Source organism: Balaenoptera physalus (assembly GCF_965194825.1).
Source record: "Balaenoptera physalus genome assembly, chromosome: 6".
NCBI lineage: Eukaryota > Metazoa > Chordata > Mammalia > Artiodactyla > Balaenopteridae > Balaenoptera > Balaenoptera physalus.
Window position 1 is genome coordinate 113993223 of NC_138885.1, and position 12554 is coordinate 114005776.

The following is a 12554-nucleotide window of genomic DNA, read 5'->3' on the forward strand; positions in this document are numbered from 1 at the left end:
ACCCTGCAAAACCTAACGATGCTACAACAGTCTGTTCCGAAGTTTGGCTTTATGAGTTGTTAGGAGTCCCATGTTTTTTTTTTGTTTTTTTTTTTGTGTTTTTTTTCTTTTTTGTTTTTTTTTGTTTTTTTTTCTTTTTTGTTTTTTTTTTGTTTTTTTGTTTTTTTTTCTTTTTTTGTTTTTTTACTTTTTTTTTTTTTGGAGTCCCATTTTTTGATGGTAATACTGCACTGATTCTAAAGGAATATGCAGCAGTATGGGACAGTGAGGTAAGAAAAACATAGAAGTTATATAGCTAGTGTCTTTAAAGTCTAAAAATTTAAACTATTAATTAAAAAACGTCACATAGCTCACAGCTATCAGATATCTGTGCGTGGATTGGGAGCAGATATCTGTGCGTGGATTGGGAGCTTTTAGCTTTGGAGTGGTTTTTGTAACTCTGTTTACAATAAAAAGGACAGAAGAGCGTGTTACATTGACGAGGTCCCGTTCTTTCCTATGAGCATAATCTTCGCTTGTCCATGAGTCTCTTGAATTCAATGTCTTTCTTTAAGGTGAAAATACTAACTTTGCTGGTTTCTGAGCAGGAGAGGTGATATTTCTCCAGTCTTTGTTTCGAGGGGTTTATGATGTTACAACCCCTCACTTCTCCCTTAAGAGAGGATGGCATTGGAGCGCCGAATACCAATGAAATGATCAGCGCTGAAAGACCTTCTCATAGCAGCTCTACACACGTCTTTGTATTTGTCGTCACACAATCTGGAAATGGCCTAGGAAAGTCAATCAGGTAGAACATAGGTATAATTAGGGGGGAAAAAAATGTTCGGACCTTAAAAAAACAAAAAAAGCATCATTGATAAGCCACACATCTCCATTCGTTTAGATAAGTTCATAGTTACTGCTACTTTGGATAGCTGATATCTACACTAACTGACAGTTCCCTAAGGTAATAACCTTTAAGGGCTATGATTAGATTGCTGGGGCAAGGGGTAACTTGCCCTAATAACTTAGAGTTACTTAAAAATTGGCTTCCTAATGATAGGCTCCTAATAGCAATATCATCTGTTACCTACACACGTGATCCTTAAACGTAATGGACATACACTTGGGCAAAATCAGTGTTTACTCAGCTATTCAACTTCTCTTCAGTTTTCATTAGTTATTACATACTCTAAGAAAATTTTAATCAGGTAGGTATGTGCTGAAGGTAGGAGAGGTCTAATGACAAGCGCTGAAAGGTGCTATTTCACTTGCACATAAATTATGGTAGAAAAACATCTTATTCTAAAGTACCACCAAGGTACCACAGAAAGTATCAATTTTAAATGTGTTCATTTCAGTTGTGAATTTTGCTGTATACCCACCAAAAATCATAAGCCATAAGTATTACGTTGTTCCATGTACGTTACCATTTATATTAAAAACTCATGTACTTTCTACATCCAGTATCTGAATCCACATTATACCTTCCAAGTATAGGTCTCTCAGGTTAGCCACGGATGCTTTGTCTAATAAACTCATGGGACTGAACTGTGATACACACACACACACACACACACACACATACACACACACACACACACACACGAACTGCAAGCTGAGTAAAAAACAGTTAAGAGGGAATTCCCTGCTGGCGCAGTGGTTAAGAATCCGCCTGCCAATGCAGGGGACACGGATTTGGGCCCTGGTCCGGGAAGATCCCACATGCCGAGGAGCAACTAAGCCCGTGCGCCACAACTACTGACCCTGCGCTCTAGAGCCCGTGCTCTGCAACAAGGGCAGCCACTGCAATGAGAAGCCTGCGCACCGCAATGAAGAGCAGCCCCCGCCCGCCGCAGCTAGAGAAAGCCCGCGTGCAGCAGCGAAGACCCAATGCAGCCATAAATAAATAAATACATTTATTTATTTATTAAAAATATCAAGACAGTAGAAATAGTCCAAAACATCAATTATTAAAAAAAAAACAGACAGTTAAGAGTGGTAAGTAGATTCTGTAGGTACATCTGATTAGGGATACAATTTTAAGAAATTATTCATGTATGGTTATATGTAAGTGTAGAGGTTCAAATGGAAAACCATTAAGAACAGATTAAATATGATTGAAAGTATTCTGAATTATGGTTACAGAAGAGACAATTTTTTTTTTTATAATGTGGGATCCCTGTATAAAGCATAAAAGACACAGGAAATATGATGCCAACGGGTCAATAAGCTCTTCAAACTGTTAACAGCTTTCCATTTTCCTAATCACTGCTTAATATAATTTAGCTACAGGTGTGGCTTCGGTGGCTGACAGAAAACCCCAGTTAGTGATTTCACAGCCTTACCTCTAAGTTCTGTGCTCTTTCTTTGCTAAGAGGAGTGAATAGAACATTCAGGTTGTTGTCATCTGCTAAGGAGCGAAGGTCAAAGTAGTATTTGGCATACACACTGAAAGGAACATTAATATTAAACTGAAGTAGCTCCACGAAGTGCCTTTCCATCTCATTCCTGGGGGAGGAGGAGAAGACAAAACCAACACAGGACAATTTTAGTCAACTGGGCTATCTTCAAAAATACCATTCTGAGCTACTAGGATGGCTCTAAATACTGTTTTGAAACCAATAATGGCTACCCAGCTGGATTAATACCCTAATGTGCAAACAAGGTACAGCTATTTGTGGTCCTTTCTGCGTCCCAGCACTTTGAGTCTGGGACAAGGGGGAAGAGGTCATGGCCCTCTTATGCACTCATGCTGCTGACTCAGGGGCTCATTCTTCAGAGTTCCATTAGTGCAGCTGTACGATTCATGCTCCACACTCACTCACGAGGCCCCGCTCTAGTGATCAGTTGAAAGGAATGATGTATGCTGTTTATTAGCTCTGAAGAACTTGCAGACATTTTCACCGGGCTGGTGACAGGAAGGGGCTTACTGAAGTAGAGACGAGCCAACAAAAGGAGTGGGCACATCACCACGGCAACAAATGGATCCATCGAGAGCCACTGTTATTATCTCTGATGGGGGAAAACTCTTGAGGCAACAAGGATTCATCTCAAGTAAATAAATAAATAAGCTACATTCGATGGGAAAGGGAATCCCCCCCACCCCCACCCCGTGCATGGGGCTGTGTCAAAGGGCATAATGCAAGTTTCTGTTCACCTTAAAACCTTACTAGGGTGAGTTGTCGTCACCATGACAGGACAGGATGCACTTTTTAAGCTTAGGAAGGCAGTAAGATTATGTCTCAGCTAGGCTAAACCCACTTTATGATACGACCTCTGATAGAGCAGTTGTTGCCCCCGGTGTTAGGAGAGCAGCCCAGAATGTTCAGACCTACCGCCCCTTGCCAGGACAGACTGCACACGCCCACAGAGGGCGAATTCAATGAAGTGGGAAAGTAGAGTGCTGGGAGCAGGCTTCTGCTATATGACCATATCCAGCCATTTGCTTGCCAAATGTTTAAGTAAATAAATATAAAGTTAGAGTAAATCTTACCACTTTTCACAGCAATCACTTTAGAGAGTTGATTAGATAAAAATGATAAATACCCAAACAAACATGCAAGTGGCTTATTTTACAATACATTTGGTTTCTTGGTTTTCAAGTGTTAATATTTTATCCATTGGATAAATCAACAAATGCTCCATGTTCTCCTGTATGGAGAGCAGAGTATGAGCAGAAATGAGGTTTCTCATTTGTTGAACTTTAAACCTAACTGAACCTACTTCCAAAATTAATTTCCTGTTCATACGGCCAGAAGTCTATAGAAATGTAAATCAGATAATGTTTTGATAATCAGCTAATCAGGACTTAATTTACTACAGGAATAAATGCACTTCACTATCCCTTTTATATTTTCTCCACTAATACATTTTAATTGTGTGGAAATACAGTACTTCATAGGATTAACATGTCTATTAATAGAGCTTTAATCACTGAAGAAAAGCATTATGCCTACAGAATATGCATCTTCTGTGTTTTTTGCTGTTTGTAAATGGCTAGGTGGCTGAAGAGCCTACCACTTACAGGCGCAGCAAACTGTCTGAACAGCAGCTGCTCAGTTTAACTTACTCTTTTGAAGGGAAATATATATTTAACAAGACACAGAGATGTTAGAAAGTTTTAAGGAAAAGCTGATAGACAGCAATTTTTCAATTCAGACTCAAAATGAGACCATTACAAATAGTAGTCAACAGCAGAGGGATGAAACAAATGTGTATTAAACACTTTGTTGTAATGCTTTCCAACTCCCAAAGATCATAAACAAAAGCAGCCTATTATAAACATAACTCCTGGTGATTCTCCGTTCTACACAGAAAAGCGTTGTTTAGAATTAGTTTCTTCATAGCTGGACAGTGCCGCCAATGCTCCTGGGCTCAATGTCTATGAACACCCACACGTTTCCCTGCATGTTCTCGGATGTTGTACCTGGAACCAGAGCCCCAGTCAGCTCAGCTGCAGATTCTGAGAAAATTTCAGCTGCCATCATGGCAGGGATGGTGTTCACGATTACAAATTTTCCTTCCTTCAAGGGACCAGTTCAAAGACTGATGATAGTGTTGGTCAACGTCACTTTAGTTTCTGCAACTTCCAAAAGTACTTCTATTCATTTCAAATTCATTATCTGCTGTTCCACTGTTTGCTAAGATTGCTACCAGCAATATCACCACGACCACCTGGTTTACATGATCACCAAAGTGGGCATTTTCACCAAAAGCCACTTTGACAGCTACTGACAGTCACTGGTCCCTTCTCTTAGTCACAGCTTTCCTCGCTTCAGCTGTAAATATGCACTTTGGTAATTGTGAATTATCTAGGGTAAGGGGCAAAGGTAACAAAAACAAACTCTTGCCCCTGCCTGCCATCTTGATCGGCCGCTGCTGTCCAATATAATCAAGAGGTGTCCTTTCACATTTTCCTGAATGCCACCCACAAAGACAGGTTCACTGTCAAGCGGGCACTTCGAGAGTCTGCTGGAATTACCTCTCTGGCTCATCCTGCTTCCCACCCTTGGGGCCCTTCACCAGAGCCAGATTGGAAGCCTGGCGTTTCATGCCAATGTGAGCGTGCCATCTGTGAGGAGAACCTGCCTAGTTAACTCAAGGCCCCACAAAGTGCCGCTGTGTTTGCTGAGTGCCCTGGGTGAGGCCCCAGGGATGCTTCCCGGACGACCTGAGAGGTAGGTGTTTCCTAGCTCAGCAGACTTTAGGGGAGGAGACAGGAACACAGGGATCTGAAACCTTTATATGTGGCTACCTGTACATCATAGTTTCTGTAACAACAGAACCTCAGATAAAAAGGAGAAAAAGACCAGCAAAAGCAAATACACAATGTGTGACTCAGGTTGAAATTATAACCTGTCAGTAGTCTAGAGGCCCTAAGACCTTAACAGTGGCCACTTGCTTCAAAGACCAGGCATGTGCCCCTTAAAAATGGACTGGACCTGGTAGACAGCTTTAAGAAAGCTGTCAAGTTACTTACTGTACCATGTTGCTCTGGTAGTGAGCTTGTAAAATGTTTGGCAAAAACCACCAGAAAAATAATTTCAATTTCTCAAGCAGAATATTACAACAATAACACATCAAGACCTACCAATGAATGAGGGGAAATACAAATTGTTATACTACAGCTAGATAGAAAGAAGGCTGTAATTTTATGTCTATTTCAGCTCTCTGCACAAGGTAACCTTTCTTAAAATGTAACATTTCTTAAAAATGTAAACTTTATGAGAGCAAATGAGGTATTGGAAAATGGTTAGAAAGTTCACGGTAACCTTACAAACTCACATGTCCTCAACTGTAACGTCCTTGAGGATCTGGCAGTCGTCCACATTCCATACAGCCCGATCGTCCCAAAACTCGGAGGCAAGAAGAATGGCTCCCAAAACAATTCTTTTCCAGTTAGTGGGGCAAATGTCGATCTCAGCATAAGTTAAAAGCCTTTCTAAGTAAACCTGCAAAAGTAGAGCACTGATCTTTGATTTTCGTTCAGTTTAAGTGCTGTGATAAGAATTGTTAGGAATGACAGATTTCATCTCTTTTTGACACCCCTTTTATTCCTAGGTTCTACAAAGACTTTGCTCAGCCAAGCCAAGGCCAGAGGCCAGGTCACAGTTGTAAGTCAGATATTTCTGTGAGTCTGATATTTCTACTCTGCCCGTGTGAATTTCCAACCCAATTTTGGTCACAGGAATGAAAGGACATCTCAGCAAAGGGCATTCTAAAGACACGCATTGTATTATTACCTTCCCACTTGTCAAGGGCAGCACATACAGCCCAGTGTCGACTTCAACTGTTCAGTAAATGCTTGAGTGCCTATCACGTGCAATGTTAACTACAAGACTGGTGGTGGTTGCATGGCGATTTTACATAACGCTTGAGTGTGTAAAATTCTGGTAAGACTGAGCACATCTTTACCTTCTCTTCAGAGTCAGTCACCAGTCCTTTTGTGGCATGAACTTGAAGATAAAAACTGGTGGTCAAGAGAGCCTCCCAGTGGCTGCTGCGTGGCACAGCAGGACAGGCAGTACAAAGGGGCTTTACAACTGTCAAGTATTCCCATATTTTAGTGCCTTTTGAAGGAACACACATGCATACAAAGGGTAGTCCTTTTCATAGCCCCAATTTTTCACATCTCCATTATCATTTCATTATTCATTTCTGTCTTACATAATCTGCAGCTTAGTCAATTCTTTTGGTTTTAAGGTGGGAAGACCTGCCTGTGTCTGTATCCCTGGGGCTCCTCTAAACCTGCCGGTTTGTGAGATGATTTCACGGTTTCTTTTACATGTATCAAATGTCTACCCTACAAAGAACTGGATGGAGTTAACAGCTGAGCAAAGATTAGAGAGGTAAGCTGTGATTTGTTGTTACCTCTGTAGAAGAGTGTATATGCCATTTGACAAAAAGAAAAATGTCCAGTTTGAAAGAGTCTGTTTACTCTCTGAAGGGTTATCAGATTGACAGCTCAGATTCGCCCATGCCCTCCAAACTCTACTGTGTTTTCAAACACGGGTATTGAGATTATATGTTCTTAGTGAAATTCGGCTCCCATTCCCCAAAGAACTCAGCACTCTCTAGTACCCTAAGAACGACTCTCCCCGCAAGGTTCAACTCTCTACTTTATGGGACTCATCAGAGGCACTGAAACGACACTGGCAATCTCTCAACTTCCTCTCACCTTTGTACTGGCAAACTTGGTACACGTGCTGATATTCATTTATCCCACTTGCCCTCCTGTCTCGGAGGAAGCGAGATTTCTTTCTTTTCACTGAAGCTAACTCTCCTATGAATGAAGTTGATCCCACCTCACTTCTGCAGAGCACTGTGCCCACAGTTAGTCTCCTTTTGAACAACTTCTCCCTCTCTGTCAGAGGCTTCCTCCAGTGTGAATGCTTCCATGTCCCCAGCCTGTCCCCCACTGCCCCTAGACGGCGTCCTCAGGCCTGAGGCCAGCTCCTCATCTCCCATCCTCTCCTTAACCCACTTCAGTCAGCCTCCTGCTGCTACCACTCTACAGAGACTACTCTTGCCGTGGTCACCGGTGCCTTCACACAAACAACCCAGAGCTCTTCGTCCCAGAGCTCCACTCCCCAGGCCTTCCCTCATAAATGAAAGAGCACTGCCACACGCCCAGTCGCTGAGACCAAAAACCTGCACTTGAGTGTATCCTGCTCCAATCTGTTAGGACTTCTTGTTATCTCTACCTTCACTGGTACCCTGACCGCTTTTCTGTCTGTCACTTCTGACTTGTATCGCTGCCACTGCCTAACTTCTCTGCCTCCCAACAGACTACAGTCTGTTCTCCCCAAAGCAGCCAGGAGAGCCTCTTAAATTAAGAGTACTTTATGCGCCTGCTCCAGATCTGCCAGAGGCTTCCCATCAAACAAATACCTTCTTCCCGTGGCCTGCAAGTTACGAGGCCCTGTGCGGTACGGCCTTGTCCTTCCGTGACCTCATCACCTATGCTCTTTCCCTCATTCCCCGCTCGGATCACAATGGCCACCTTGCTTTTCCTTGAACACACAGAACAAGTTCCTGTCTCAGAGCCTTGCACTTGTCCCCTCTGCCCGTAATGCCAGCGTACCTGATCTTCCTCAGTTCAGCCAGGTCCTGGGTTCAAACATTACCTCTTTAAAGAGGCTCTTCCTGAGCTTTCTAGTAAGCCCCTCTAATCACTTTATCCCTTTACCTTGCTTTCTCTTCATGGTTTTTACCACCACTTGAAATACTCATCTTTTAAAAAACACTCATTAAAAAAAAACACTTATACTTTGCTATACACCTGAAACTAACACAACACTGTAAATCAACTGTACTCCGATAAAAAAAAAAAAAAAAAAAAAATTTACGTCTTCCACACTTGCTCCATAAAGGCGAGAACTTTATTTATCCAACTTGTTCTCTCCTCCACCCCCCACATGTAGAAAAGTGACACAGAGTAGGTATTCAGTGACATGGTATTAATGACATGAGCAACTTCTTGGTAGCATTTAGCGTTTGGACCATACTCTCCTTCTTGAACCTCTCCTGGTGTCTCTTAGGGTTCTCTGCTGGGTTTCCTACCACTGTAGCCACTCCTCTGGGGATCTGTCCCTTAAGTGCTGACAGTCCCTAGTAGGATCTATCTTCTACCCACTTTTTATTTTACATACTTTCTCTGCATTTTAACAGCTACACTTAATTCCCTCCCTCTAGCTCAGATTCATGCTCCAATCCCATATATTCAAATGATTACTAGACACTGCCATTCTGCTGTCTCGCAGGTACATCAAGCTTAACTTGGCTACAAAGAAATGCCCCTCTTCCAACCCAAATACTCTCCTTCCTGCATTTCCTAGCTCTCCATATGCAAGCACCATTCCTGCCTCTCTCAAGCATGTGCTAAGCACTCCAAGTGGCCTGTAGCGCCAAGAAAAGGCCTGTGTCTGATCCAGTACCCACTGAGGGGTCTCTTTTCAAAAGGACAAGCCTCCTGTCCTAAATTCTGCCTTGATAGGAGCAGGCAGTGAGTGGCCTAAGTATTCCTTCCCTGCAGACCACGCAGCTGACTTTCCCCCCTACAGGTTTGCTATAGGGAGGAGTAAAACAATCCCAACTACCTCTCACTTGAATATGATTTATTATTCAAATGATAAAATCTTACCATAGGAATTAGGAATGGATGACAAAAAGGTCCTTACACAGCTGTAGCTTAGCAGGCTAACTAGAGTAAAGCCTTCTGAAGTCCTACTGGCACCCTAGTCCTGGGCAACTTCACATGCAGGCAATAAGAGGACAGCAGGGATGGTTAACACCATTATCCATTATCCAAGGAACAGAGAACTGAGGGCAGTAGTTCTCAGTCAGGACACACATCAGAACTGCCTAGGCAGTGCAGTCTGGGACTCAGCTTCAAACTGCCCGGAACCTGTTTCTGCCTGTGGACCAGAGCGCTCAGTGATTGCCCCGCCCCACCACCACCACACGCGTCGTCTGTGTGTGCGTGTGTGCACTGTGCGTGCGTGTGTCCCCTCAGGTGTGGAAGGAGAAACCAGAAATCTCTCCTGCTGCCTTTAATAGCAATTGTTTTGTGATGAGAAAAGCAATGGCAACGTTTTAAATCATAATGATGATTAAAGCTCAAATGTGTATACTTTACTTTCTTTTGATAGGTTTCTCTTAATAAAGTTCTAATGATCGTTTCAGGAACCTACTTTCATTTGGGAAAAACAGGACCATACCATGTGTACAAGACAGAAATTTCTACAGATGCTTTATGAAAGAAAAAATATCTTACCAAAGTTACTACTGCACCTTCAGCAGTTAGCTGTGCGGCACTAGAAAGAGTATGAACAAATCCGTAAATGAATTTGTGTTCAGGATCATGCTCGAAGTATTCCTCTGGAATCTTTTCTCGCTGAAGGGAGAAAAAATGCAATTTAAGTATCCACGGAAGAAAAATACTTAAAAGTACCCTTAAGATAGCAGTCTTCACACTTGGGCCCACGTGCCCCTTAAAATAATTCTGATTGGGTGACATGTCTTGTAGTCTTTTAAATATAAACAATGGGATCCTAAAATACCACAGTGATCCAGTACTCACCACCATTCATTAAAGAAAAATACAGGCACAACCGCAGAAAATTTATGTATTTCCACGTTCCTCCCCACAGAATTCTAACCAAATGTAAACTATTGGGTTGGCCAAAAAGTTCATTTGGTTTTAAGTAAAAATAAAAGACACAGTTTTCATTTTCACCAAGCATTTTATTGAACAATATATTCACTAACCAAACAAACTTTTTGGCCAACCCAATACTTTTAGGCTCAAAAGTCTTGCTGATCACCATATGTCATACTTTTCTGTAGTCAACTTTGAAAACACATTTCCAGTGTCCTGTAACCATAAGGCTCTAAGAATGTGCTGTCCTGTACAGCAGTCGCCAGCCACGTGTGGCCACAGAGCACCCGGAGAAGTGAATTTTAAAACTTTGTCATTTTAATTCGTTTAAAATGTAAACAGTTTTCTAATTTTCTTCTTAGAGGCCTTATCATATTAGGTTTATTTACAAATATTTATATTGTTTGATGCTATGGAACATCATCCTTTAAAAAGATACATTTTCTGTTACTTGGGTATGTTTACTTACCTGCTCACTATTCACACAAAGTGCAACTCGGTTCATATCCATCAACCCCTTATACAACACGCCTTCGGGAAAATGACTAGACACAACATGGCGTGGGGAAGAAGACTTAAAGGAAGATGAATTTGACTTCGAGCTGGAGGAAGTAATTTTCTTCTAGTAATTAATTTCAAAGCAAATCAGCATGAAATAAACACAACTGTATAAGAGAAAAATACCACTTCAATAAAACTGACACTTACTGTGAGTGGATGTAATCTCTCATCAAAAATATCCAAGGATCTATCTGCAACTCTATAAAATAAGAATGTGCATTTAAAAAATTAATTCAGGACTTACTATCTTAGTAAAATATCGGCTAGGAGTAGAGAGAGGGGTAGAGGAAGCTTAACCTTCAACGAAGCAAACAGTTTTATAAATTCTTCTCCTGGATTCCACCCTTAGAAAGGTTTCCTGACCTATTTTTACTCAGCACATCAAGTTCTGTGAAACCTTTTCTACAACAACCAGCCAGAGTTGCCTCTATAAGCACTGACCCTCCCTAACAGGCAATGCTAGTAAACCAATATATTTTCACCCCTCTAACCTCACAGTGGAATATGCAAGAACATTTTATGAAGCAGTGGTGGTGGGCAATAAATTCTTCTCACTTCAATCAATGTGAATATGAGATTCATGGTTTTTTCCCGTTTTTTTCTCTTTAGTTCTTTATATCCTTATTGTGTATTTCTTCTTGTCTCTTTTAAATAGTTTGAGTTAAAAATGTAATTGTCTTTTTATTTTAAAAGAAACCAGGCTTTTTAATTTAAAATTTCACCACACTAATACACTGCGCTCATTTGAACAGCGGTTCTCTAAATGTGGTCTGCAGGCCTCTGGGATTCTCCCCTATCCCCTCCTTCAGGAGGCCCAAGAGGTCAAAACTGCTTTTATAAGAATACTAAGACACTACCTGCCCTTCACATTGTGTGACATTTGCTATGGATGTATAAAAGCAAAAGTGGGTAAAACTGCTGGTTTCTGAGCATGAATCAAGGCAGTGGTACCAAACTGAATTAGAAGTCATTCAATTATTCACTGCCACTTGCAGTTAAAAAATCTGCTTGAAGAACATCCTTGATAAAAGAGTAAAAATTAATAGTGTTCTTAAACCTTGGTCCTTCTTTTTAATATTCTGAATAAGTGGAAAGTATGCATTAAGCACTTTTACATACTGAAATATGGCTGTGTTAAGGAAAAGCACTTGTGACTTGGCGGTAAGTCATTTTTTTCATAGAACACCATCTTTATTTGAAACACTTTTTTCATCGAACACCATCGTTATTTGAATGTACAACTGACACAGTCATTCTTTCAAAAATGAACAAAGTGAGCCTGTCACTTCAAGGAAAATAACTCTAAAGTTATTTGTTGCCAATGATAAAATTCAAGCCATCAAGCTAAAAATATCAGGAGTTTTGGAAAACTTCTACCTTCGATTGTGAACTTGACAACTTCTCAACACTTAAAAGACTTTTCTGGTAAGACTGGTGGTGATACTAACAAAAGTGAGTTTTTGACACTGTCTAAAGAAATGTGAACCAATACTTTCCAAATGACCAATGTATAATATTATAAAGTCAGGTACAGGTAAAAAGATCTACTCAGTATGCATGACAGATCAATGGGTATTAATTTAACATAGTATTTATTACAAGTTCATTGATATGATTTAGAATTCCATTTTAACTAATTTAAGAAAGTAGCACATGCAGACTTTTGGTACAGTATCAAAGAATATACCAAATTATCTGAAGGCTTTAAAAATACACCTTTTTCCAACTATATATCTGCAAGCGGCTGGATCTTCTTCATATTGTTTCTTCAAAACAAATGACTGAAGACAGAATAGATATGAGAATCAGCTGTCTTCTATTGAGGAGATACTTTTCTCTCAATATTTTTTGT

At 40.8% G+C, this 12554-nt stretch overlaps 1 protein-coding gene across 2 annotated transcripts in view; it reads right to left on the reverse strand.

The window, feature by feature from the left end:
• Positions 1-360: 360 nt before the first annotated feature.
• Positions 361-12554, reverse strand: part of LOC309662493 (cyclin-Y-like protein 1) — a 33867-nt gene continuing 21673 nt past the window's right edge. The window contains exons 6-10 of one of the 2 annotated variants that reach the window (XM_082465250.1): positions 10850-10901; positions 9758-9877; positions 5767-5933; positions 2328-2490; positions 361-770 (exon numbers count right to left, since the gene is read on the reverse strand). In XM_082465250.1, coding sequence (XP_082321376.1) covers positions 654-770; positions 2328-2490; positions 5767-5933; positions 9758-9877; positions 10850-10901 — 619 coding nt within the window. In that variant the 3' untranslated portion in view covers positions 361-653. The remainder of the gene's footprint in view (positions 771-2327; positions 2491-5766; positions 5934-9757; positions 9878-10849; positions 10902-12554) is intronic. The other variant, XM_082465251.1, reaches the window with a different exon arrangement.